The sequence below is a fragment of the Lepisma saccharinum genome, chromosome 14 (assembly GCF_977018435.1).
Source record: "Lepisma saccharinum chromosome 14, izLepSacc3.1, whole genome shotgun sequence".
Lineage (NCBI taxonomy): Eukaryota > Metazoa > Arthropoda > Insecta > Zygentoma > Lepismatidae > Lepisma > Lepisma saccharinum.
In genome coordinates, this window is record NC_139242.1 from 74,409,164 (window position 1) to 74,435,310 (window position 26,147).

The 26,147-nt window shown below is 40.2% G+C and overlaps 2 protein-coding genes across 2 annotated transcripts in view; both read left to right on the plus strand.

The window, feature by feature from the left end:
* The window catches only part of LOC145998410 (uncharacterized), a 458,011-nt gene that overhangs the window by 317,009 nt on the left and 114,855 nt on the right, over nucleotides 1–26,147 (plus strand). The gene's annotated exons all lie outside the window — the stretch shown is intronic.
* On the plus strand, nucleotides 2,765–3,832 carry LOC145998409 (histone-lysine N-methyltransferase SETMAR-like). Its single transcript, XM_083134815.1, has one exon. It carries the CDS (start codon nucleotides 2,765–2,767, stop codon nucleotides 3,830–3,832), a length of 1,068 nt encoding a protein of 355 aa, XP_082990941.1.

Sequence of the window (26,147 nt, forward strand, 5' to 3'; positions counted from 1 at the left end):
GAAAAGTCCAATTGATTACTGAGTGTTCGCTTGCAAGCGACACGGGTCTCTCTTGCAGCGTGTCGCGTGTCTCATCGGTGTGAATTCTCCCTTATATCACAGGTTAGTTCAAGTTATGCAATGTAAATATAATTGTCTGCATGCTATAGATATTTGCGTAAAAATAAGCGGGACTTCACGGATCGAAAATGCCGGCATCCGCGCCATACCGCGCCGTCTGCAGTTACGCGACATCTCGGCCCAGAGCCAAAACGAACGCACTGTATTTTGATACATAAACATCAAGCTTGGTAACAAACATATGGCTGAAAATGTGTGCATGATATGACAGTTGAAAAATTAAAACCTGCGTCCATCCCGGCATGCATAACGATTTTAATTCTTTCTCTGTCCAACAGCAAAAATAAATGGCAGTGGCATTCTAATGGCATTCTATGTGATTTCATGCATAGAGGACTCATGCCAAATTCATGTCCTCTGCATGCCGGCGTTGTAGAGCGATACTGTGTGTATATAATTGACAGGAATATCGTGCAAATCTGATAAGTTGCTCACCAGTTTGCGAACTGTTTAAGGAAGAGTTTTGCCAGTCCGCTCGTGGAGATAAAGTTATCAGGAACGGAAAATTTAATTAGCAACAGCTTCTTCCGTTCGATTCCAATATCTCGGAAAGAGACAGTTGGCAATCGCTTGTTCCGATAAACACTCCAGAAGCCACCGATATGACGGTAAACTGAACATGTGCGGGTATTAGCTTGCTCAATCACTATTAACAATGGGTCACGTGATCGGAAATTGGGACAAGAGGCTCGCAAAACAGCTGTCGCGCTCTGGATGCTATTCTCCTCCGACCCTAATCAGGAAATTGTGGATTCCCCGAAACTTTAGCGTGAATATTATGTTGAAGCATCGATGTAATTTGTATGATTTGTATTTGGTTATCTAAGTCAAGGTCGTCGTCAATAGATGTACAGTCAACGGCGATAAAAATGGGACACCTATATTCTGAAATTCTCCCTTGCCTGCAATGTGTGTTGCCTAACTCAACGGCAATGACAGAAATTGCCATTGAAATCATCGCTAGGACTGTTACGTGCCAGAATGAGCGAAGCCAACGGGAAACGTATGGGGAAATAGTTGGTGAAAACGACGATAGATGGCAGCACAAGTGGAAAAACTGAAAGTAAATTATTAAAAAAGTAGGAGGAACTACAAAGTGATTAAAACCAAATAAAACAAATAAAAGGGAATGATTAGTGATTAAATGGTTGTAAATATGGAATAAAAACATAAAGAAATAAAGGAAGATCAATGATCGACATAATTCTCATACATTGTACATATAGAAGATTAAAGAAGTTAAGCCGCTGATTCAAATCTGTGTCTTTCCTTCTGGCGAGAAGGTAGCTTCTTGCTAGAGTCTTGTTTGTTCCCTTGGTGGCGCTATACCCACATTTGTCGCCCCAAAGCACAACGGTTGCGCTATATACATTTGTCGCACTGGGCCAATGGTAGCGCTGGCATAACCGCGATCCTTGGTTGTCCTTTTGGTCGTTATTCTGGTGGCGCTATATCCATCTTTAGTCGCCCCAAAGCACATCGAGTAACAGTAGAAACGACAGGGAGGAATAAAAGGCTATTATTCCATAAAAAGAAGAAGATAATCTTTCCATAAAAAAGGAAAGAAGAAGAAAGAAGGTATTTCACTTGAAAAGGAAAGAAGAAGATAATCTTTCCATAGAATAAAAAAGGAAGAAAATGTTGTACTAAGAATTCACGCATATAAGCTTTGTATGGTAAGTTTCAGAATATATACTTCCTTTATTTATATCCATTGGTGTATATATATCGCTGATGTTTGACTCGCATTCCAAGAAGACAACCCATAACCCTCGAGATTAGACGTGGTATACAGAGTGACACCAAAAGGCAGGTGACATTAATTAAGTGGCACTCCTAACGTGTGACATACACGAACAGAGGTAGCAAAACACACACAACGCACTGTAGGAACGAGAGAATTTCAGGATATAGGTGTCCATTTTTATTGCCGATGACTGTACAACGGTAGGCTCTTGCTCCACCGCGAAATAAGAGAGTGAGATTGATAAGAGAGGAAAAGAGGATGACAGAAAGATAGAACTAAAAGTAAACGAAGAAACAAATAATGAAAGAAATAAAGAAAGATATATATAAACAGAAGAAGAATATGAGAAAAACGAAAGGACGAAGCAGAAGAGAGAAATAGAGGAAGAAAGTGACAAAGGAGGAAAATAAATAAGTGGAGAAGTAGAACTAAATAGAGAAACAGAGGGGAAAGTGAGAAAAACGAAAGAGAAATAGGTGGAGAAGCAGACGTATATAGAGAAACAGTGAGAAAGGAAAGATGAGGTTGATGTGCACAAGAAAATAGCGAAACAGAGGAAGGAAGTGAAACAAAACGAAAAATGTAAAGTGAAGAAGTCGAAGAAAATAGACAAATAGAGGAAGATGGTGAGAAAGAATGAGAAATGAAAAAGTAGAAAAGTGGAAAACATACATAAATATAGGAAGAAACTGAGAAAGAACGAAAATACGAGGGTTGGGGCAAAAGTCATTGCAACTGTTTTTTTCTTGCAGATATGTGAGCGTAGCACAAAGTGCTATGTGTCGCGTGGAAGCCATGCAGGCATAGTGTGTATGCACAACAACAGATGGCTCTGTGATTGCAGGAAGTAGCACAGAGAGCGCTCTGAAATCAGTTGTGTAGCGAGCGTCGTGCGAGATGGACGTAACCCGTGTTGAGCAGCGCTCGTACATCAAACTAGCCGTTCGCCGAGGGTTGAATGCGAGAGATTGTCACAGTGAATTGGTGGACGCCGTTGGGGATAATGCTCTCCCATACCGAACAGTAGCATGGTGGGTACGAAATTTTCATCAAGGACGTGTGTCAACCAGTGATCAGCAACGCTCGGGACGACCTGTCAGTGTGCGGACAGACGTGGCACGTGCCGTCATCGAGCAGCTCCTGGAGGAAGACAGACGATGGACGCTACTGGAGTTAGAGAGGGCAAGTGGCTACGAGAAACGCACCATCCACAGGATATTGCGGACAGAGCTGCAACTGCGCAAAATCGCATCGCGGTGGGTACCACATGCACTGACGGAAATTCAACGGTGGATGCGATATGCAACATGTTCCGACCACCTAGCACGCTTGCAACAAGACGGCGACCACTTCCTGTCACGAATAATCGCCATCGATGAATTTTGGGCCAGGGCATACGAACCAGAACTCAAACGTCGGTCCGCGGAATGGCGACATGCCGGATCACCAAGGCCGAAGAAGTTCCGTCAGAATCCTTCCACCGTGAAATTGATGGTGATCGTTGCATATGACGTCAGGGGTGTCATTGTGTACCACTTCGTTCCACATGGCAGAACAGTGACAGCAGAGTACTACAAAAACTTCCTCGTGCGACAGGTACGACGTGGCATTCGGGACAAACGCCCGGACCTTCTGGACAGTGCAATCATCCTGCACGACAACGCTAGACCACATGAAGCAGAGTGTGTACGGCGGCAACTGCACCGCTGGGGATGGGAAGAATTGGACCACCCGCCGTACTCTCCTGACATTTCGCCCTGTGACTTTCATCTCATACCCAAGGTTAAGGATCCACTACGTGGAAGGCGGTTTGCGACACGAGACGACATTGCCAATGCTGTGCAACAACAGATGACCCAATTCACACATGGTGCGGCCAATGGTGACACAGATGGTATTCAGAGTCTCCCACATCGTTGGCAGCGTGTGGTGCACATGGCAGGTGACTACTTTGAGGGCCTTTAGCCCCAGTTCTGTTCTGTCAACTGTAGAAGAGGTATGTATTTGTCTTACACGATCAAACCAGTATTGTCCTGTACAGTATCGTAATAAATATGTGAGGCAAAATGTTCGCGTGTTTTAACTGTCCGCACATGTAGTTCCCCCCTCGTCCTTTCATCTGTATATGTCGCATTTCCCAACCGGGCTGTTATCTGCAAGAAAATAAATAGTTGCAATGACTTTTGCCCCAACCCGTATAAAATTCAGGGAAGCGGAAGAAAATATAGAAATAGAGGAAGAAAGTAAGAAAGCAGGAAAAATGAGGAAGTACAAGAAAATGAAGTATCAGTGGAAGAAAGTAAAAAAGAATGGAAAAGGAATAAGTGGAGAAGCAGAGGCAAAAAGAGAAACAGATGACAGAAGTAAGAAACAAAGAAAGAGGTGTAACAGCAGAATAAAATAAGAGACAGAGGAGAACGTTAAGTATGAAAGAGATACAATGGAAGGAAAAATGATAGATGCAAAGGTACATAAATCTTAATTTTAAACCTCTAGAATATCTACAGGGTAGGGTTCTTTGTAGACAACGAAACCAGATAGGATGCCTTCCAATGGAGACGTTTAAACGTACATATTCTTCGAACACAGGTTACATGGAACCAGAATATTACCATGATAAGCTACATTCTTCTGTAATTTTCATTCACAGTCAATTTTCATCTCAATATATTTTTTATTATTTCTTTTCTCGATTTGGATATTGTTCTATATGGACTTCCTTCTTAATGGACGATCTGGATCTGGATTTCCTTCTTAATGTACAGTCTGGATCTGGACTTCCTTCTTAATGGACTATCTGGATCTGGACTTCCTTCTTAATGGACGATCTGGACCCGGACTTCTTTCTCAATGTTTTTTTTATGGATCTGGACTTCCTTCTTAATGGAATATCGGGATCTGGATTTCCTTCTTCGTAGATGGTTTGGATATGGATGGACTTTCTTCTTAATTTCCTTCTATTTCGGCTTTCTCTACTATTTGAGGATATTTCTTTATCCCTCTTACAGCTTTTTTACCTTAGGCTTTGGGAACTATACTAATTTCCTCCGCTGTGGCTGCGATTGGAAAGAGCCAACACTAAATATATCCAACCTAGGGGGTACTTGCCGCCACTGGGTTAAACAAAATTTCCACTATTGAAAAAGTAAATCAAATCACACAGATTCAAGATCTCTTCAGACATAAATTTGTAGCAGTGCTTTGATTTCTTTAGTTTTCTGATCAATTTACATTTGATCACTAGTTTAATTTATCAAGTATATACATTAATTTATTTCTTTTATATTCATTCTTTGTCTTCTTATAATAGATTATCTTGTTTTTCATGTTTCCAATTTGCTTTGTTCTTATTTATAAAGTTATTCACATATATTAAGTTAATTCTTAATCTTGCACGTCTGGTGCTGCCATCTCTATTCCTCTTTGGCAAACTATTTACAATACTTGTTCCTATTGGTTACGTAACATAAAGAAATATTGAAAGAGGGTGGAGATAGAGAGAGAAAGATGGAATGAAGAAATGAGGGACATAAAAAGAGGGAAATCTACTCGTGACCATCGAAGCAGAACCCACGTGGAAAAAGTTTCTGGCGTTGCTATTGATCTAATTCCACTTTTGGTACCCCCGTAGACTAATCGCGACTCTGGCCCAGACTCTTATGAAGCGTGAGCAGAGCAGCATGGATAACAAAAAGCAGTCTTTGCTGCCCGGTTATAAATTAAGACCATGGTTTGTCACATAATCAATTTTTGAAAAATATGTTTACATTTAAAATATTATTTTTAAAAATTTCCGGCCATTTTCAAAGCATTTTCTCCCAGTGCAGGCTGCAGTCTTCCGAAGCTCTCGCTAAATCAAGGCTTGGAAAAGACATCTATCGTCAGACAAGAAAACTATAATGGGAACGAAGGTGATTGAACAAAATAATATTACATATTTAAATCTGTTGTCTTATGCAAGAAAACTTATTGTTTGCAGTTTATTCCTGGAGAGGGAATTCCACTTGAGTTTATACCTATGAATAGTTCTAGCCAACTTATTTTCTTAGACTTTTACACGCTTTTTTTATGGTCAATTTGTAGCGAGCGCGCCGTAATTTGTATCTAGATTTCCATTAATAGAACGTTACAGATACAACCTCTAGAGTCCACATTTAACGAGAAATATAAAAAATAAATATGCTGAACAAGGCAGTAATTTATTTTATTAAAAACATAAACTAAACGTAACATTTCAACCTTCTAGCAAGGTCTTCTTCAGACTATGTATCAAGTACAAAAGTAACAAGATACAAAAACATTACTCCCTCCAGACTATTAGAAAGTTGTTATGGAACTTTATAGCAGGTGGCTTCCCTTGTCAACTGTACTTTCACCTAAAAGAAAAAAAAGTAAAGTGTTCCCCTGTGCATAGCACAACGCCATGAAGGCGTATAGGGGGTGTGGGGGTAACGCCCCACACTTTCTTGATCCGGTCGTGAGTGGGGGTGATGTGATCAGCATCACGCCCCTGACTGCCTTTACCCCCCAGGGTTTCCCCAGGTACCCATGTTATTCGACGCTGGGTGGGCGCCGGGGCCGCTTTCACCGTTAGAAAAGTTCCCGGATTTGAACCGGCCGGGGATCGAACCCGGGACCTTGAGCATGGTAGTCAGACGCGTTACCGACTGAGCCACCGCGGCCACACTTTCACCTAAAAGGCTAAACATATTTACTTGCATATAGAATGTGGTTGGGCTTTGTATCTAATGTTTTTGTGTATATATAATGCCCTGTTTTTGTATCTTGTTACTTTTGTACTTGATACAGAGTCTGAAGAAGACCTTGCTAGAAGGTTGAAATGTTACGTTTAGTTTATGTTTTTAATAAAATAAATTACTGCCTTGGTCAGCATATTTATTTTTTCATAATCATGGAAACAAGGCTTAATGGTGTTATAAGAGAAATACAGTTGCATTTGACCGTAGCGCATTATGTATGATTTATTTTGTACGCTGCTTTGGTTTGTGTTTAATATGCATGTTTTCAACCATAATATAAAGGTATAATTATTGTTAAAACAAGTTTTAGAAATACAATTACATGTTGTCGCAATCAATATTGTACAAAATTATAGTAAAACAATATTAAGTTCTTCAGTGGCTGTGGTTTTTGTTACTTATTTCCCCCCAAAATCATTAGTACCCCTACAGTGTAAAATACCTTCCAATATATTTCAGTGTTGCCAAAAGTATCGTCTTATTACGTTGCCTTTGGTCCTAGCAATAAATTACATTGAATGATTTGATTACATCCCTGGAACCGTCCGAGCAGGTAGAGTGGGATAGATAAATATTACCAAACAAATTGTCCATTTCCATGTTTGGTCTCCTTGATTTGCCCTAAGAGCTTCAAAAATTGAAACCTAACGCTATAAACAAGTTTCTAATAAGCTCTCGACCGGGGTATATAGAAATTAATTCGTTAAATACTGTAGTATACAAGAGAAAAATTAATAACGAAGAGTCATGGGTAAATTTTCTGAGTAAACCTTGTGCATCGTACTGTATAACTTATTCAGCCTGTGGTGTTAAAAAATAGAAGAGCGATAACATCTCTGAGTAGTGGAAAAAAAGTAGTTTCCTTCTTCTCTTTGCAATTCCATTCATATAACGAGTCGAAATCACTGAAAATTTCAAGAATTTCATCTGAATGAACTATTTCAGAGGGCTTTGTTTCATGTTTTGGAAAGGAAGTCTAACCTATGTTGAAGAGACAAGTCACCATGGAAACGAGTGTTTGAATTGTGTAAACACGTAATTAAGAATACGGTCGCGGATGTTTGCTTCTTTTGATCTAGTTTTTTTCTCGTTCTCATTTCCTTCTAAAACCTGCACATTTTTGTTTTTCTAGTCATTTTTATTAAAAATGCTAGTATTCATAACCTGTGTCGAACCAGTTTGTCCACACATTTTGCTCTTTGCTCTCAAAGCATTCCTTTGTGCACCCATTGCTAGGCGGTTGTTGACGAAATTCAGCACACCAGTTTCCCAGGTGGCGTCCGCCTTGTGTGAGGGAAATGTGGAGTTTTATTGCTCTTCTCTTAATATTAATATTCTCCTTTCATCCCGGAAGGAATTGTTTTGAGCGTGAGTCCTGCTTCTTTTCAAACACTTCATCATTTTTTCTACATTTTTATTCCTTATGTTTTAACTGTTGCCTTAACTTGTTTGATTTGCCATGTTATCATCACATGAAGATGAAATTTCTACAGGTGGAACTATCTAGGATAGTTAGGTAGCACGGTGACGTCACGTACAGGAATTTGGTGTTTTAAGAACAACACAGGCAGTGATGTGCCGTAGGCTATAAGTTTACGTCTGCTTGCGTTGTCTACACGTAATCTACGCGTAGATTACATTGGGTTGTAGTTTACATAGACTACGTAGACGATCTAAAGTGCATTAAAATTAATTTTCAAGAAGGAAAGTGACATTTTCAACTGTATTGGTTCCTAACGAAATGAAGAGAATCCTATTTACAACAAAATTTCTCTTCTCTTCTATCATCAACTATAAAAGATAAATAGTATGCAAAAAACAACAACGGATGGCAGTCGTGAGGCAAGAGTGGTCTTTTCCCCATAAAACTAGAATATTTCCTATATTAGGTTTCTTCCTAGGTAAGAAATTGTTCGAATTTAGAAGAAAGAGTATGAAAAGTTCTCCTCACACATCAGCCACTGGTAGGCCGTATAATTTTCTTTTAATTCGACGGCGCGCTTTGCTAAGTTATCACCTTTCGCCATGTTGTTTACATAGATTACGTAATCTACGTGTATAAAATTGTCTACGTGTAGAATGTAGACTATCGTTGTTTACGCGTAGACGCACATCACTGAACACAGGGTGGCCTATATTTGGCCCGTCTAGTTGCACTTTTTGACTCTCTCTGCACTCACGGGTGTAGATGGTGCAACACCCACTCGTCTACTTCGTTGATTTGGTGTAAAGTAGTGTATTTGGTGTCTACACCGTTTGCGCTACGTTCTGGAGCGGTGTAGTGCGTTGTCACGTGGTGCGTGCTAACTAATCAAATTAACGTTTAAAGCTGCAGACAGGCATTTGTTGAATCTTCCGGACTTGAACACCGATAATCGTGTACTTCGTTGAACGTTATTCCCCTGCACCAGTTTGACACCGGAACAGGGGTGCGCATAGGGGGGATTCATGACGCGCCTGCATCATGGAAATTTTTTGGGGGGACATATTTTTATAGTTTACCACCAATTCTATATATATATCTTCACTCAGAAATGGGGGGATAGTTTCGTTTGATTGACTTGTTATTGTTTTTTAATTATGCTTATTATCTACAGTTTTTCTACCTGCCTGTGGCGGGTGATCGCGGCGATGGGATTGAAATTACACACAACCTCTTATGCCTTTAGAATCGGTTTGGAAGGCGGCAGACGTGCTGTACGCATTAATACAAGGTTAGTCAAGCAGACAAACTATTAAGAATAAGGTTCAGTACACTAACAATGGCAGTGATCCTGGGCACTTTTGTACGTTTTATGTCAGCAAACATTTATTTAGTTTTTTTTTAATTTCATGCGTAAATTAAACAAATATTGCTTAAATATGTCTGCATCATATTGTTCCGCAAATTTTGTCTGATCAAAATAATTTAAGTAGATAATTCGGCATAAAGGGTGGCGTTCTAACTTTTGGGGGGAGTGCGTCATAGGCCTTGGGGGGATGGGCACCCCTGCACCGGAATACACCTGAACTACAACCATGTCATAAAGTGTAGCGAACTAGATGGGGCTATAGTTCCTTCCAATGTGAGTTGATAGCCTTCTCCGAAAGCAGACGCGCATGCGCCGTAATCTCCCGTTTAGACAGCTGCAATACGCACAGTCAGTCTGTCGTGGAACGTTGGCCTGTTGTTCAGACACGCAGTACGGCAGTGAATGCGTTCATCCGAACACGTTCCTTTCAGCAGTTGCAGTGTTCACTGCAACGGTCCAAAGAGGACGCCATCAACTCGTGCCAGAGTGGCACAGCAGATGAGACACGTAACATAATGGAGAACCAGTGTTAGTGTTCAGAATCAGTGTCCAGATCGGAGGAGTTGTATTCTCTGGCACCCTGTTTCTTCCCCGCACCTCAACCAAAACTGAACACGTCCGAACTAACGCCTCCACAGTCGCAATTCGTGTCTGAACCGGTCAACGTTGCATGACACACTGATTGCGAGACTAAGTGTGGGGGATTCCTGCGTATGCGCGTTCGGACAGGGCTCCCAACTGACCTGATAGATAGGGAACGGAACTTTATGTGCTAAAATACTCAGAAATATTTATTTTTTAGGTGTCATAAATGTTGAAAATATGTGATAAAAACAGGAAAATATGTGACAAAAAAAAAACATTTGGTAACAAAAACAAAATATTAAATGCATTTTAAACACCTGAAATCAGTTTCTAAATGCTTACCTCTTAGTGAACTATTTTTTGGAAGAGTTGCAGTGTATCACCATAGTTTTTTCCAAATTTCCCATTGTAGATCTGTGACGATTATCTCTAAAAAGCATCTTATATTGTGAGAAAGATCGCTCCACGTCACAAGAAACAATTCTTGCATATTTGAAGCACGAAATGTCACTAACGCTAAAGTTTTCCAAAGCTTCCTCTCCTCCACTTCACCTTCCAAAACACATGCAATTTGGCACAACGTTTGAAAACCTTGGTTTTCCCAAAAAAATTATTTACACTTAGAGATTAGCACTTGTGAGTTAGATCCAGTAGGGGTGATATTTTCCCCCAATAGGATCGTAGGCGAGGCGCCAGATGTCTACCAGCGAGCGTGTTCAAAGACAAAACAAACTAACACTCTCGATATGAAAGAGGTGCGGAGAATAAACATTCTGCCTTCGAGGATGCCGAGGTAACTGAAGTCAATGAGCAATTTTATGTATTTAAAATGAAAATTCGCAAAATATGTATTTACATACGGAAAACTGGAAAATATGTGTTTTTATGTAAAACAAAATTTGCTGTGTTGACATATAAGGCTATGATCAGAATTTTGGCAAAAACGAGGGGGTCTATGTTATCGCAGAAAGAAAACATTTTTTTACCTAAACTTCCGTTCCCTACTGATAGATACAGTATTAACTAACATGATGCAATTATAATTCTGATGCAATACATTTCCAGAATATGCCTGAAATTACATTAAATTATCGTTGGAAAGTCTGAATTGTAAAAGCATCACTCAAAAACAATCATTTTCCGCAAGTTTATGAGGACTTTTGAACTATGTTGCATCATAATGTCCTATACAGTTCAAATGAGATGATCGGAAAACTCGTAAAAGGAAGTTAAGTAGGTTTTTCGTATGTAATAATGTGGAATAAATAAACAAAATGAAGGTAAGAGTTAATGAAAGAGCTTTGTGTCAAAGTGTCGTGTTATCTGGGAAACAAAATGGAAGGATTCGAGCTGGACAGTACAAAACTTTTTAATATACAATATTCTACAAACGAATGCTTTCAGGTGCAATGGAATATTGAAACAAGCTCAATAGCCAATTGAAAACAAAATATATATTTGGCCTACAATAGCTATGTTAGAAAGATAACCACAAATATGGGGCGATCGGTCACACGACGGTAAATTCTCGAGCAAACCATATGCATAACTAAACGCCGTGGAGTCGCCATCAACTAGACTGCATGATTCTTTTTTAGAATTATTTAAGTGAAGCAAGAATTACGCTTCGAAGAATTAGGAGACACACACAGAGAGAGAAATAATGGTAGACAAAGGTAAATAGAGAAAGTAATAGAGAAGTACAGAAGATAAAAGAAACAAAGCCAAACTGGAGAGAGAGAAATACAGCCAGGAAGATGGAAGGGAAGAAACAGAGAGCAAGATAGAATCAGAAGAAGAAAAAGAGCAGGAAAGAGAAGGAAAAGAGAGAAATATTAAAATAATGAAAAATAGATTAAGAAACACGAAAATAAGGAAAGAGAGAGAAAGTAAGAAATATGGTAACAAGGAAAGAAAGAGAATTTAAGAAATATGGAAACGTGGAAAGAAGGAACAAGAAGAAAGACATGGTAAGAATATACGAATGTGGAAAGAAAGACAAAAGCTTGGAAAAGAGTGAGTAAGGTAGAAACGTGGAACGACAGAAAGAATAAGAAAGGAGTGTGGAAGAGAGAGATTAATAAACATGGAAAGAAAGAGAAAGGAATATAGAAAAGTGGAAAAGCATGGTAAAAATAAGGAAAACGGAATGAGAGGGTAAGAAATATAGAAACTTGAAAAGTGTAACTAAAATAGATAGACACGTGGAAAGAAAGAGAGTAAAGAAGATAGAAAAATTGACGGAAAGAGCGAGAAAGGTAGAAACGAGAAAAAGAAGAGCAGGCAATAGAAACGTGGAATTAAAGGGTAATATATATAAACGTAAAAGAAGTCGTAAGAAAGTGGAAAGAAAAATTGAAATACAATAGGTGAAAAGAGAGAAAGACTGGAATTTAGCAAAAAAGGAAATCTTCGTACAAATGACTACCGAAATAAAGTTCGCCTTTGTACCGATCCGAACGTAAGTCTGTTTCGAGGCCACTGCTAAGCGCTGGCATGTATATATTAGCCAGACATTGGATCATAATTAGCATTAATCTGTATTAAAGGAGGGGGCAGTTTATATACCTATATAAACATGTTTCCTGAAAACATGTATAATTGAAGGGCATCGGATGTAGAGTTGCAATCTTCAAGTCGCGCTGCATTTAAATGTTAACGATGATGTCTACTGGCTTCAAATTAAGCGATCGCGTGTTCGATTCCCAGACAACACAAATTTCTCTCTTGGAATTCCACAACCCGCTTAGCTGTTATTCATAAAGTTAAGTTTAGGAGGAAGCCTTTCGAAAAATTCATCACCTTCGACTAATATATGGAACACTAGTTTTCGCGTCACGACTATGTTAATGATCAAACTATGCGACGCAAATCCTAACATTGAGTAACGAAAAAGATCCTCGCGGAAACTTCTAAAAAATTGCATTTCCGAAACTTCTTCCCAAGCCACTACTCAGGTATCGATTTCGCCTTGATTTTATGCAACCCAATTAACGTCAGAGAATTTCGGGCTGCATAAGAATCAGGAAAGGAAGACAGTGATGCGTAGATTGTGGATTCTCGGTGAGGAATCGGAGGGTGAATTTAACGTGGCTGTGATGAGGACAGAAGTAGTCCTTGGTTTCCCTGCATCTGGAAGCTCGCCAGATACAGTAATTAGGGTTATGAAACGTAACGGGGAGTGGTTATAGGCATTAAAACCGAGATTATATCTTGCTTCGTTCCCCGCGCAGTACGATCGGCGGACGCCCGAACCTATAGTGGATTCGCCACCAGAAAAGCAGTTTTTGCGGTTGGAACATCGATTACGACCCCGCGTATGCTCTTGCCTGATGTTATAAATGGACTGTAACTTCGTCAGTCCTTTTCATGTCCGATACATGTGTCATTAGAGGGATGTGACTGATGGGTAACTTGCACGTACTGTCTCTTGAAATTCAAATTCAAATTCTTTATTTCCGTGGGCGAGGTTCAGCCTGAGGTTGTTCTGCAACCTAACTCGTGTCATGGATTACATTTAAATTAACATTTCCTATACATAGTAGCTACAGAATGCTACTATTTATTGATCAAGTAATTGCAATAAATGTTGTATATATAAATATGATACAAAAATTGTGAAAAGATTTCATTGATTGATTGATTGAGTTGGTGTTTTAAGTCCACTTTATGCACAGTAAGGCTAATTGGGACTGGACCTACAGTTTAACGTGGGATCCAACCACTATGTGTGACTTGTGAAAAGATAACATAAAAATAAAATAAAAATAAAAATGAGAAAAAAATATATAAGCAATCTTCATAACATAAACATACAAGTTACATGATAGTATTTGAACACAATCTTTTGTATGCTGTCTTCCTCACTTATTCGCATATCGTTTTGATGCAATCTCATTCACCACTCTAGACGATTGATTATCATTAGATTTCAATGGATGCGTGAGCTTATAGGTATTGTATTTTTCACGGAATACCAGAACAAGGTCCTTATTTGAAACGAATTAAGGAACAGCCAATTACAGCACGCCTGTATTAAATCGTTATCTTTCTGAGATTAGCACTGAACTACACAAAGCCGTAAGATACAGGGAGTCCATAAAGTCCTGCAAAAAACTAAACCTCTATAACGTTTTAGCTGTTGCGTTTAACAATACACATTTTTTGGGGTGAGAAGGGTGGAAGTTTAAAGTTTTGTTCTGGCCACACTGCTCAGTGACGCTTGCACTGGCAATCACGTGATCACGTGACTTAAGATGGCGTCCATCCAGGAAAAGGCACAGTGTGTTTTGTGGTTTGCAGAGTTAAAATCTTGTGTTTCAGTGCAGAGAAAGTTCCAGACAACATATGGGAAACCACCCCCAACAAATTCAAGTATCAAGACATGGTATGAAAAGCTCAAGGCAACGGGAAGTGTGTCAGACTTGCCGCGCAGTGGAAGGCCAGGATCGAGTGACGATGTGATTCAGTCAGTGCAGGACAGCGTGCATCGGAGTCCAATGAAATCGCTGAAACGAAGATCACTGGAACTGGGAGTACCGAAGTCAACATTACACAAGATCGTACGCAAGAAGGTGAAGGCCCGGCCCTACAAGTTAAAATTTGTACACGATCTGTAAGACAAAGACTGTGACATGAGTTTCTTAACGAACAATTTCAAGGTAGATGGATTGCCCGAAGAGGGCCCACACCTTGGCCTGCAAGATCACCAGACTTGACATCTTGCGATTATTGGTTGTGGGGGCATGTAAAGACCGAGGTGTATTCACAGAAACCAGCTAATCTGGATGACCTAAAAGAAAAAATAAGAGATGTGATTCTGAATATCCCAGGAGAGCACCGTCAGCACGCAATTCTCGGTTTCACAAAAAGACTGCAACAGTGTTTGGACGTGAATGGTGCACAATTGGAGGTTTGGCGATGAACCTAACAAGCAGGAAATAAACTTTGAACCTTGCTGTAAGTACACACAAAATATTTTGTTAATAAACTTAATAGTTTTCAAGTTATAGAGTTTTAGTTTTTTGCAGGACTTTATGGACTCCCTGTATATAAGGACTACAAGAATGTCCATACGTATGGTAGAATCTGAGGATGTATGCGGACCCTCATCCACACATAAGACAACACACAACGCAAGAGAGTATTAACATGACCGTGTGTGTTCGAGCGTCAGAGCCCTGTTAGCATGCGAGAATACATCTTCCAGAGTACAGTAAATGCAAGGGAAACTGACAGCTGAGTTCCTTCTGCAAAGGTCGCTCATCTCTAGCTGCTATAATTACGAGAAATAAGATATCAGACAACATAGTAAAACCAAACAGTTTCATTAACCAGTTATTTTGCAATATACAATTTTCGAAGCAAGATGGAACTGCGTCTATTACCTAATCGTGGCCTCCACAAGTGCAAGCAAGCTGCTCAAGCCTGTTTTTCTAATTTGACGCAATTACTTTAGATATGAACTTCTGTACATAACTGTTGTTACGAATTCTCTAACATCAAGAAAATTCATTGTTTTACCAAATTCTTTGGCAGTTATCCTCTTGGGAACACTTTAATTTATAACAACTCAATGGGCCTTCCGATGGCGCAGTGGTAGCGTCGTCGCCTTGTGATCAAGGTATCCCGGGCTCGAATCCCGGTGGAGGCACATAGTGGTTCGGATCCAACTTAAACTGTAGGTCCCGTCCTGATTGGCCTTACTGTGCATAAAGTGGATTTAAAACACCAACTCAATCAATCGATCAATTTTAAAAACTCAAATCGAACCAGCCCAACCCCTGGTCGAGCACTAAAATCAAACGACTCATTGTTTAGCGAAAAAAGCTCTTGTGATTCTAAAGCTTTTGTGTCTACTGGCTTTTCTCTTGCGTTCCTTTTTTCATTTCCCGACGGAACTTCAGAACCCCTTGTTCCAGTTGCAACAGTCACTAAACCCTCTACCTGCTCAGATTCACATCCCCTTTTGTGTCGACCGTAGGTAAACCACTAACCTTTGCAGGTTGTTTGTTGCTTTCCTCTTTGGATCCACCGCCGATGAATTAATCCAGGACTTTGCGGTGTGCTGGTTCTTTTTGCGAAGGCTTCGACAATCCACGGAAAGTTGTTTTTTTCGGCGATGCGTTTGGAGATAGAGATCAGAAACGCTTAGACTAGTTCCTCATCTGCAATATTGGACTTTTTTCTCTTGTGAGTGTTTACTTACGGAAGTGTAAACCACAAGGGAGATCAGTCAAATCGTGCAAATGGGCTTTTGGTGCAAACAAATCTACATAAATTCAAAGTCGGTTTTAAGTCTAAGAAAAACCAATGAAGTGGTATTCTTACTATTGAAGTCCTTTGATTACAATGCGTAAATTTAAACAATTGTGAGCCCACATACGTAATAGCAACTCTTTTCGTTCTGCTTTTCTCCTCCTTTTTCTCTCTTACACACACACACACACGCGCGCGCTATATATACAGCGTGCACCAAAAGTCCGGGAACAATTTTTAAAAAAAAATATTGTAGCCAAACGAGTAGCATTACAAAGTGACAAAGTACATCGTTTCAAAGAGGAAAGTTGAAAGTTTTATTCTCATTGCAGGTGTTACGTGTAGTTACATATATCATCACTAGGTGGTGTCAAAAACAAGATGGCGCTTTCTGGAACTGAGAAGGCTTTCTGCGTTCTAGAATTTGACAAAACAAAGAGTGCAATGGATGTTCAACGAAAAATTAGGATGAAGTACGGGAAAGCAGCACCAAACAGGAAGGCAATCTACAACTGGCATGTAAAGTTTGTTGAAAGTGGGTGTTTGTGTGTCAAGAAGAGAAGTGGTCGGCCAGGTGTGAGCGACATTAAGCGAGTGAGAGAAGCTTTCAGAAAGAGTCCCAGAAAATCTATACGCAGAGCTTCACGTGGGTTGGAAATATCAAGAATGACTGTGTGGCATATTTTGCGTAAAAAATTAAACATGAAACCGTACAGACGTTAGTTAGTGCAAACGTTATATCCCAAATACGAAGACCAGCTCCAGAAAGTACCAACTCGATTATGACACCACCTAGCGACGATATATGGAACTACACATAACACCTGCAATGAGAGAAAAAACTTACAACTTTACTCTTTAAAATGATGTACTTTGTTACTTTGTAATGCTACTCGTTTGGCTATAATAATTTTTTAATGTGTTCCCGGACTTTTGTTACACGCTCTATACATATATATGTAATACGTATTTCTCTCTTATCGACGCAATTATCCCATGATAATTGCTCGGAGAGAAGCAAATTTCAAGAATCTTGATATCCTTTAAGGTTAGGCAGTCTTGAATACTCCATTGCAAAACTTTTTGCGCGCTTTTAGGATATCCATTAATAACTAATCAGTTTTCAAGAACTGAAAAGAATTTTTAAGAACTTTGTTATTTTGCGGCGCTTTCCTCCTCTTTAGGCATGAAAATGATGCACTTACAAAACATATCTACAGCCCATACAGGAACTCGAACTCTGATCCTTCGACGCTAATTTGGGACTGGAAAATATTATATTTATGACAAGTAATTATTTTAATATTAAACGTGGTCTCAATGGTAGATGTAGGGACTTTAGTCCGCTTTATTAAACACTTCACCAAAGTCAACTTGTGCTTCGTAACGTGTAGCTGAACGTTTGCAGTGGGGCAAATCGCATTACCCAGAGCGATGAAACGGTCTTTGCTTGTAATCGAGTTCCTTAACGCAAGATTCATTGTGCTATTCCCCACGTAGTCAGCCTTGCTGATACAATACACGGTGCGAGAATAGAGCTATTGGGTCTCCCCAGGCTTGAGATTCTCCCAATTGAATGTTATGCAAATGTCTGTTGGCAGACCTTCGGTGCCTTTCGCTAACGAAGATTTCATCTCTATGAACCACCACTAGATGTCTCTCCCTCTCTCTCTCTCCTGATTAAACTCCCATCCGGATGTACTTCCACCGAACACAAGAAGCCATTGGTGGGACGTTACCACGCGTATAATTCCGCCGAAAATCAAATATCTCTTAATCACCCGCACGCTCCGCGTCCCCAACACCACCCGCGAAGCGTGAACTCTAACCATATTTATCTTCCGGTGACGTCAATTGTTACGTCACACAAATAGGAGGGGGGCATTGATTACCGGGCATTCAGTTTTAACGCAATTAGGCCGAAGTTTTATTTGATTTCGTTTTGCCCCGCCAAAACATCAACCGCTTCCAAATGATAATCAGGTTCCCTCCCCCACCTGGCGGGAAACAATTGAAGCATCCGAAATTTGTCCCGCGAGCAATTTTGTCCCGGTGCGGGGCGCACAGCTGCAGGTAATTTCAATTCCCAATCTTCCTGGCCCTTGAGAGTAAGCCAAGCGTGTTTTCTGATCTTAAATGTTAAATAGAGCAAATATTAAGATAACGAGATAAAATGGAAGGATGCAAGATCACATTGAACTGGAAAATGAGTTCCTGGAAGATGTAGAGAGTTTTACCCATCTAGGAAGTGTAGTTGCGATAAATGGTGGGGAGATTGTGACGTAAAAGCATCGCATCAATAAAGCAAACTGAGTTTTTGTTCAAGTTCACCCGATATGGGAGAATGAGGTCATAATTATGGAAAACAATTCGAGGATCTTCAGAAGTAACATCGAATCAGATATATGGATCAGAATCGTAAGGTAAATTGCAACCGGATTGCACGTTTTTACTAATGTATAAGTCTCAGAAGAATATTTGATATGCATTGACAAGAAGTAAATCACACATGAAGAATCTGGGAGTATCAGAGAACTAGATTAAACACCAGATAAAAAGATGAACGTGGTATTGGATGGACTATAAGCACTAGAGTACTGAATGCAACCACTTTCGCTCGATTGTACTCTACTCGTTCGAGTCTCCCACGATCGAGCGTTTACAATGGAGTATCATTTTAATGTGACAATAATACAATAATGCAAAGAATACATACCATTGATGCCACTTTCGTGTCACTCATACTCCAAAAACAGGCTGCTATGCGAACACCTTTTATTGTCGTAAACATGCTAATAAAACCAGTTTTAACGTAACAAAATTATATCTAATTTCCTGTCCTGCATGTAAGTTTCCATGCAAATAAACTAACCACTACTCGCTGACACCAGAAAAAAAATCAGTGAAGAGGCTGTCGAATATAATAATAATTAGCATATGAAATGTGTATTTGGGCTAAAGGATAGTTTTACAGGATGGTGCAAAGTAGGTTGACATTGTTTCTTTTGTATTTTTCGTTGAGTGGTAGCATTGAGTGGCCCCCATGATCCACAGACATTACGCCCATGGATAATTATTATATATATAATTTCACTGCTGTAGTAAATGGCAACACTGAACCTACATGGTATATGTCAACTGTGAACCGTCAACTTACTTTTGCATCACCCTGCATATCAAGTTTTCCTGTTTGCGGGTTGTTGGGGGGGGGGGCGATCTATTGTCCGGGCGACCTTGTGTCATCTAGGACATTGCCACTGACATCAAACCACACCCTTTATTAACCTTCTACAACTTTTTTCGCTCTACAAGTCTTACTTCCAGAGTTCTAGTATTCCTTCAACAAGGTCCAGTAAACTTGGACATTATACTATAAGCCTTTTCGAGCAGGCCTCATCTCCAGGAAGCTATCAACTCGGGGTAAGCCTCGGCACCTAACGACCTGTTGGGTGAGATGAGTCAAGGCAAGGGTACTATAAACCTTTTCCTGCTCCCCCAAAAGGTTTATAGTACCCTTGCCTTATCTCACCCAACAGGTCGTTAGGTGCCGAGGCTTGCCCCGAGTTGATAGCTTCCTGGAGATGAGGCCTGCTCGAAAAGGTTTATAGTATAATGTCTAGTTTACTTGAACTTGAAGGAATACTAGAACTTAGACATTGCTCCAGAAGCAGCCTTTTGTAAGAGTAAAAGAAGCAATCCAGGTGCCAGTTGAGCCTCAAAAGAAATGAAACCGAGCAATATTTTTGTCCATAAACCACTGCCTTTCCAAACAACTTTAAAATATAAACGCAGGTATTAAACAAACGTATGGGAGATGCCCTATACTGTTTACAATTTGCCTGCATCGTTACCACAATGATGATTCACAGCTTTGCCATCTCTCGACAGCTTTTCAAACCAACGATACATTATTTAGTTGTTAAGCCAATGCGTTGCGTTAAAGTGCAGAAAGCTCATAAAGAGGTGCTTTTTATAATCTTTCCCTCACTAGACATCGGTTTCTTTTTTACAGCCTGTACAAACTACATGCACTCATGGCCTTTAAGTATGTCCAAACGGCTCCCGTGGACCCTCGTAAAAGCTCAGCTTTTAACATTGGTTTCACGTGGCTGCCGGAAGTTGCGGAGCTAACGGAAATTACGTCACGCTCCCATGAATCCTTTTGCCCGCGACGGTAAACCTTTACAGAGAGGAACGCGAACGGCTTTGAAGACTTCCGATAGAGGGCGGGATTTGCTCGTTGTCGAAACTTGAGAGGAAGAAGACAGTTTTCTTTTACGATCTCGAATGAAGTCACAGAGATGTTGCTGCTGAAAAAAAAGAACATTTGTTTCTCGTAAAAATGCGCGTAGCTCTCCAGATAAAACTGGTGTTTCTGGATGAAAGGTCAAAATAGAATGCAATAACGCGAAATAAAAGAGATAGTGAGAGAAAAATCCCCTTCTTTATCATACGTTGCTTACAGGTTTCTCAGCTTTCTGGGAGTTTTGGAATAATTTTATACTTGCGAAAAACAGTCGTAGGATGTTCATTGCGCTAAAGGCTGACACGTTCCTGCTTGAAAAATGGCAGTATGCGTGTGTCTACAGTGTCGGCGCCAGTGGTGGGGCAGGGAAACAAACGCCCTCGGTCCACCAGTCCTTCCATAAAGCAAACAAGAAAAACTAGGTATATACTCCACAATCCCAAATATGAGATTTATGCTGAATGTGATTGCCCTCCACAAAATATTCATGATCCCCCTAATCATCTTATGGCGCCGTCTATGTACAGAAATAATTCGAAGTGTGAAAAATGAATGTGTGTCAATGTGTGACACCTTATTCTCGGATAAGTTAAGCAAGAGCGGATTTACAGTATAATGTGGAATACGAACCGCTGTGCAATGTGTTTATATTGAGAATATAATCCAGGACGGACTCCTTGATTATAATATTAGAGTGTTAGATTAGATTCTTACAAAACTGATTGATCTGCAAAGCACAGAAGTACCTCCAATAGTTAACATGTTCAATACAATCGCTTATTTCCCTCACAGCCGTTAGGAAAAGTCAACTGTAAAATTACGCAGGAGAGTTCATACAAGAAAAGTCCCATCCACAGGTTATTCTGGAACCATCCTTTGCTATACTTGAATTGATGATTTCCGTTATCTAGCGTCGATTTTCTACCACTTTTGACTAATCGCGGCGATGAGAATGAGTGATGACATGATGAAATTGATGGAAGTATACTCACAAAGAATACCCATGCCGGGATTCGAATCCGGGACCCCTTTCGTCCAAGCGCGCTGTGCTAACCACTCCGTCACGAAGGTCGGTCTCTGGCTATACATGTATATATCACAATAATTAGCATAAACTATGTAATCATCACATAACATACCTTTTCCTTCTTTGACAATATCCTCACTTTTCAAATATTTTCTGAAGAGCTTCAGGTTAATTTAAAATCATGGTCGGTGTTTCCATGGCCAACAATTTGCAACAGTGTACACAATAGAGCTGCTTTCCATTTGAAAACTACATGCCATGGAATTTACGGCATAAGTTTTGCAGCAGCTACAGAAGTTTGCTCAAGGACTAACCTTTCCTGACGGTACTCAGATGTTGCAGAGATGTTCGCCCTGTGGACAGACGTCCAGTGGATGTCACGAAGAGGGCAGGGGCCAACGCCTGTTGCACGCACGTACTCGTCAAATGTAACGTACCTCCCCTCACCCCTCTTCTTCAACTTCCACACCCGCCAAGTGCGTGTGAAGCCTCTGTACAGATTCTCCGACAGCTCGAGGGCTTTGGTTTAACAGGATGCTGCTTGCAGATGCTGCCTTCGTGGAAATTACCTTCGGAAAACTGACGCGTGGTCATCTTCTCTGGTCAGAATGTTAAGTTCTCTCTCTCTCTCTCTGTGTGTGTGTGTGTAAGGAAATGTATTTAATACTCAAATTACAAGTATTCCAGCTATCTTTAATACGGCGTAGGAAATGAAAGCTTACAGAGAAATCTATGAAAACACATGTTGTTCTTATCAAGTTTTCTGCAAGCAATTTTTTTAAATTGATTGATTGATTTAGTTTATTTTACTTCGAGTTTTGTGCCTCTTGGCTAATTTGCGAAGATGGGGATGAGTGATGAAATGATGAAATTGATGAATGGACATTCACAAACAACCAAGCCCGACCGGGATTCGAACCCGGGACCCTTGGCGTCGCAGCGCGATGTGCTAACCACTCGACCACAGGGTCGGGCCAATTTTTTTAAAGTATGAATCTAGACTTCGCGAAACTTTCCGACCGCGTCATACGAGACTGGCCGGAGAGGACGAATCAATCCGCGATAGGGGAGGTAGGTGCGTGCACAAGACAACGCTGCAGGTTTCAGATCAGTGTTTCGTTTGTTTTGTTTATTTATTATCACCCGCTTTGTTTTCTTTGTGATGTCTTTTACAACTCTTAAAGCCCATCTTGGCGGCGAGTTACTATGTGTGAAACTTCAATGTATTCTCTGCAAGAGACGATTTCTATTGAACTGTTTCTCTTACCAGTTCCACCGCTTTTTAGCTAGTGGACTCGTCCAGTTAACGCATGCGCAATTGAGTCGATGGTGGCGTTGAAGGAAGACTGACTATATGTCAATCTACTCGTCACGATCGGGAAGATATGTTGTGACGTGACGTGTACATGCAGTAGACTTCATCGGATTATGAGGTATCAGGCAAGTGCTCTTCGAACCAAGGACATATTTAGGGGGTCCAGGGGGTCCGGATCCCCCCCCCCAAAGACTTATCAAGTACTAAAATTAAATAATGAAAAATATATTCGTTTAGCCCTTGTTGTATAATTTCCTCTGAACTTATTGGAAGACAAGGATTATATTGGGATCATACGGCTTTGAATGACATTACAAAGAAAATTATGTACACTAGTACTAAAAAATAATATGCATAAAATATTAATCAGAAACTTACTATTCTCCAACTACATGTAACATCATTTTTGTTATTCGATAAATATTCAATTATTCATCTATTTGACATTAATTTAATTGCCAGGGCTCTTGTTTTTATGCAAAGTATTCCCATCTTAACTACAGGTAAGCTACGTAATGTATATCCGCTGTTATATCTCTATTCTTATACAGTCTTTTTACCTATTCGTGTAATAATAGTATAATATTAATTTATGTATTGTAATTAGTATAAATTTGATTTAAAATAATTATTTTAATTAAAACATTATTATTATTATTATTATTATTATTCCTGAGACACTTTGTTCGGACACCACCCCCTTCCCCCCCGAAACATATTTCTAGATACGTGCCTACTTCGAACCTTTAGTTCGGGGTACATATGAATGTTATTATTATATCGTTGTTGTTTTCATAAAAATATACCCCATATCCAGGGTTGAATGTTGTGGATAACTATTCGAGAAGTACACATAGATACAGAAAGCCTCAACTCCGTCGCAGAGTGGTTAGCACAACGGGATACAACTCCAGGGACTCTGGATACGGCCTTGGCATAGATGTTCTTTGTGAGTATCCTTCATCAATTTATTTTTATTATCACTCATTTTCATCTGCGCGATTAGGCAAAAGTAACAGAAAAGCGAAGTAAAATAAATCAAATCAATATGAAGATATAGAAAAGTTGCCAAATCAATTTTATGCTCAGGTAGGCTCATCGGGAATGGAGGGAAATTTTTCACTGGGATTAGCACTACTATGTAATGTGCTTCTACCGTGAATCGAACATTGAAACCTTGTAATCAACAAGGAAACTGTGCTAGCCACTATGCTATCGAGGAGGTTCTACAGGTAGAGAGATTGGTTGATTTAGTTTATTTTACTTCGCGTTTTGTGCCTCTTGGCTAGTTTGCGAAGATGGGGATGAGTGATGAAATTATGAAATTGATGAATGGACATTCACAAACAATCAAGCCCGAGCGGGATTCGAACCCGGGTCCCTTGGCGTCGCAGCGCGATGTGCTGACCACTCGGCCACAGGGTCCGGCTACAGGTAGAGAAAAATGTACGGAGACACACGTTCAAGGGACCTTGCATTGCTAGTCTAGCGTCGATTCCAATCCCTGTCAAAACTATCAGAACGTCAGCACTTCTATCATCCATAGCTTAAAAAACACAAACTTCACGCCATAATGTTTATTGATTTTTACATTATGTGTACATCAGCACATAAGTTATTCTCGTAATGCAAAGGGGGAATAAGCCCCTTAACTAAAAAAAAATTGAGAACAGGCCCCTAATAAGAAATAAAAATGTGTTAAAAGCTTCATCACTCAAAAACCAAATGCCTTCGTACAGTCATGGGCACTTCTGGGCTGTCACAACCCTATTGAAAACCAACGCGATCGTTGCAATCCAAAAGTGTTCGTGGCTGTACAAGATTAGTATAAGATAGTACAAGTATGGAACTGCATCAAGCTATACGGGGTAGCGATACCACACGAGAGTCCTAAAACTCGCCCAGTGTCTCTACTGACTAAAAACGCTACACTAGTACATTCAGCATCATATATTCATTAAAATCCATCAAAATGTTAATGATTTTTATTATTTAACGTCACTTTATGCTCCGTTTGGCTAATCGCGACGATGATAATAAGTGATGATGAGACAGCCACAAAGAACACCCATGCCCAATCCGGGATTCGAACGCGGCACCCTTGGCCTCAAAGCCAACAGAGGTCTACTTTAATGCACTCAAGTGCATCACGGATAATCTCCTTATCCATCCGAGTGACGTAAATGGATTACGTCAATCTCCATAGCTTGTAGCGGAAACATATCATCTTATGGATCCCTCACTTGCACGCAGCGAAAAGTCTTCTCCCTTGCGCTTCTTATTGGCGCCATGTGGGCTCGCGGAATAGCTAATCAGAGGAGCAGGTGCGTTTGCTCTTTTCGGATGTTCACCGCGATCCCACTTAGTCCCTCCCGAATGCTGATGGCTTCCTTCTGCAGACGGCCTCCCCTGGGTAACCGCTTTCAAGCGCACGAAAGCATACCACGACGTATGGAGGGAAAACATTACGAGTCTAGGAATATCACGATGTAGCTTCGTGCTGAACAAATATTCAAAATTTTCAAACAGTTCTGCTTATGTATACATTATACTTGTTATAATAATAATAAGTGATAAGCACAGTACAAAACGTAATACAGCACTATGTCAAGTAAAAAAGTACAAAATTACACGCATAAAATATTTAAGGTGTAGAATAATATTAGGAGAGCAATATATTTACACTAAAAGTTATAGCTGTCCAAAAGATCTCCTACTGTACTTTTAATAGTAATAATTGCTTACTCTTACTCATGTTGAGTACAGTATGATCCATGAGTACTGTCCACGACTATTTTCACCTTGCATAGGACATCCTAAGTGTGTTACTCCTGTCTACTTGTTTGCAGTGGCGAAGCGTCCTATGAGGCCCGGAGGCCTCTCCTAATATATTTGTCTATTACGGATTATTGTATTACTTATAAATTTCATTAAACGACGCTTAATAAAAGAAAACTGAAATTCTAGGTCTTCCGATAATTACCGCAAGTTTGCAACCCTGCCTGGAACCGTATCTGCGCATTCAGCGAGGCCCGCCTGAGAGTGCCTCAGCTGGTCCCATAACAACCTATGAGATTCGTGCGAGAAAGCATAATTTCAGGGGCGCGTTCGCCTGTAATGTAAACTGAGAGGCCGGCCTCTTTTCTGTCTCTCACCCTCTATCCCTGAGTTCCGAAGAGTGCCGATCGTGTACGAGCGCGTGACGAAGAAGGCAGAAGACGTACAGAGCTTGTTGAGAAGCAGCGTTTCCATGGAAGATTCAGAGCTGTGTCGGGAGCGGAGCACACCTAGCTGCTA

Excerpts from the sequence above, each read along its gene's own strand:
- LOC145998409 (XM_083134815.1), top strand. The coding sequence starts at position 2,765 with ATGGACGTAACCCGTGTTGAGCAGCGCTCGTACATCAAACTAGCCGTT.